The 1,008-nt window shown below is 43.4% G+C and overlaps 1 protein-coding gene across 1 annotated transcript in view; it reads left to right on the forward strand.

The window, feature by feature from the left end:
- LOC101846393 overlaps positions 1–1,008 on the forward strand; it is a gene marked incomplete in the record, with an annotated part of 18,161 nt that overhangs the window by 6,674 nt on the left and 10,479 nt on the right. The window contains 1 exon segment of the mRNA XM_005111806.2: positions 756–834. Within this exon segment, the coding sequence (XP_005111863.2) occupies positions 756–834 (79 nt within the window).

A 1,008-nucleotide genomic window follows, 5' to 3' on the forward strand; every position in this document is an offset into this window, starting at 1 on the left:
GAGAGAGAGAGAGAGAGAGAGAGAGAGAGAGAGAGAGAGAGAGAGAGAGTACTCGGAGTCGTTTTCAAGATATTCAAAGAATTGCATTCGTAAAAGCTTGACATAATTAAGAAACCCAAACAGAAAAGTTTTAACATCAAATTTCTCAAAACTAGGGATTGAGCAGAAAGAACCTAGTAAATCTGTGGAAGCGTAATGTGTACATTATAATGCCATGCTCTGGCATGCACCTGTCCTATTCGTCTACTTTTCTCTACGACACTGGAAGGCCTTCTTTGATAGTTTCCACAACCACAATGTATCACGTTTTGTAACACCCTTATCACAGAAAGGCTACCGGACTCGTAATCGTGAGATTGCCGGTTTGGGGGTTCGAGCCTCAGCTCGGTCCGACGTTTTGTCCTTGAGAAAGGCACTTTACACGAATTTCCCTTTTGGCTCATCGGTCCTTTCGGAGATGGACGTTAAAAACTCGGTGGTCCCGCCCCTTAAATAACCTAATAGTGTTGATAGGGGCGTTAAACCTATACCATTTTTTAGGCTACCAGACTCGTAATCGTGAGATTGCGGGTTCGGGGATTCGAGCCTCAGCTAGGTCTAACGTTGTGTCCTTGGGAATTTTCACGAATTTCCCGCTTGGCTCGGTCCTTTCGGAGATGGACGTTTAACTCAAGGGCCCCGGCCTCCTAAGTAGCCTAACAGTGTTGATAGGGGCGTTAAACCTATACCATTAATTCATTTTTTCCTTACCACAGATGGCTGAAGTACTACGGATACAACTCAACGCTCACTGAGCTGGAGATGAACCTTTACTACGCCTTCATTGCAAACTCCGTAAGTCTATAAGGTGTTATAATTATGTTCTATCCCTGTTTGGTTTGTTTGCTCGATCGTTTGTTTGTTTGTTCTAGAGTTTGGTGTTGTTGTTGTTGTTGTTGTTGTTGTTGTTGTTGTTGTTGTTGTTGTTGGTTTTTGTGTTGTTTTTTTTTGGGGGGGTTGTTTGATGGG

Source organism: Aplysia californica, unplaced genomic scaffold, assembly GCF_000002075.1.
Source record: "Aplysia californica isolate F4 #8 unplaced genomic scaffold, AplCal3.0 scaffold01128, whole genome shotgun sequence".
Taxonomy (NCBI): domain Eukaryota; kingdom Metazoa; phylum Mollusca; class Gastropoda; order Aplysiida; family Aplysiidae; genus Aplysia; species Aplysia californica.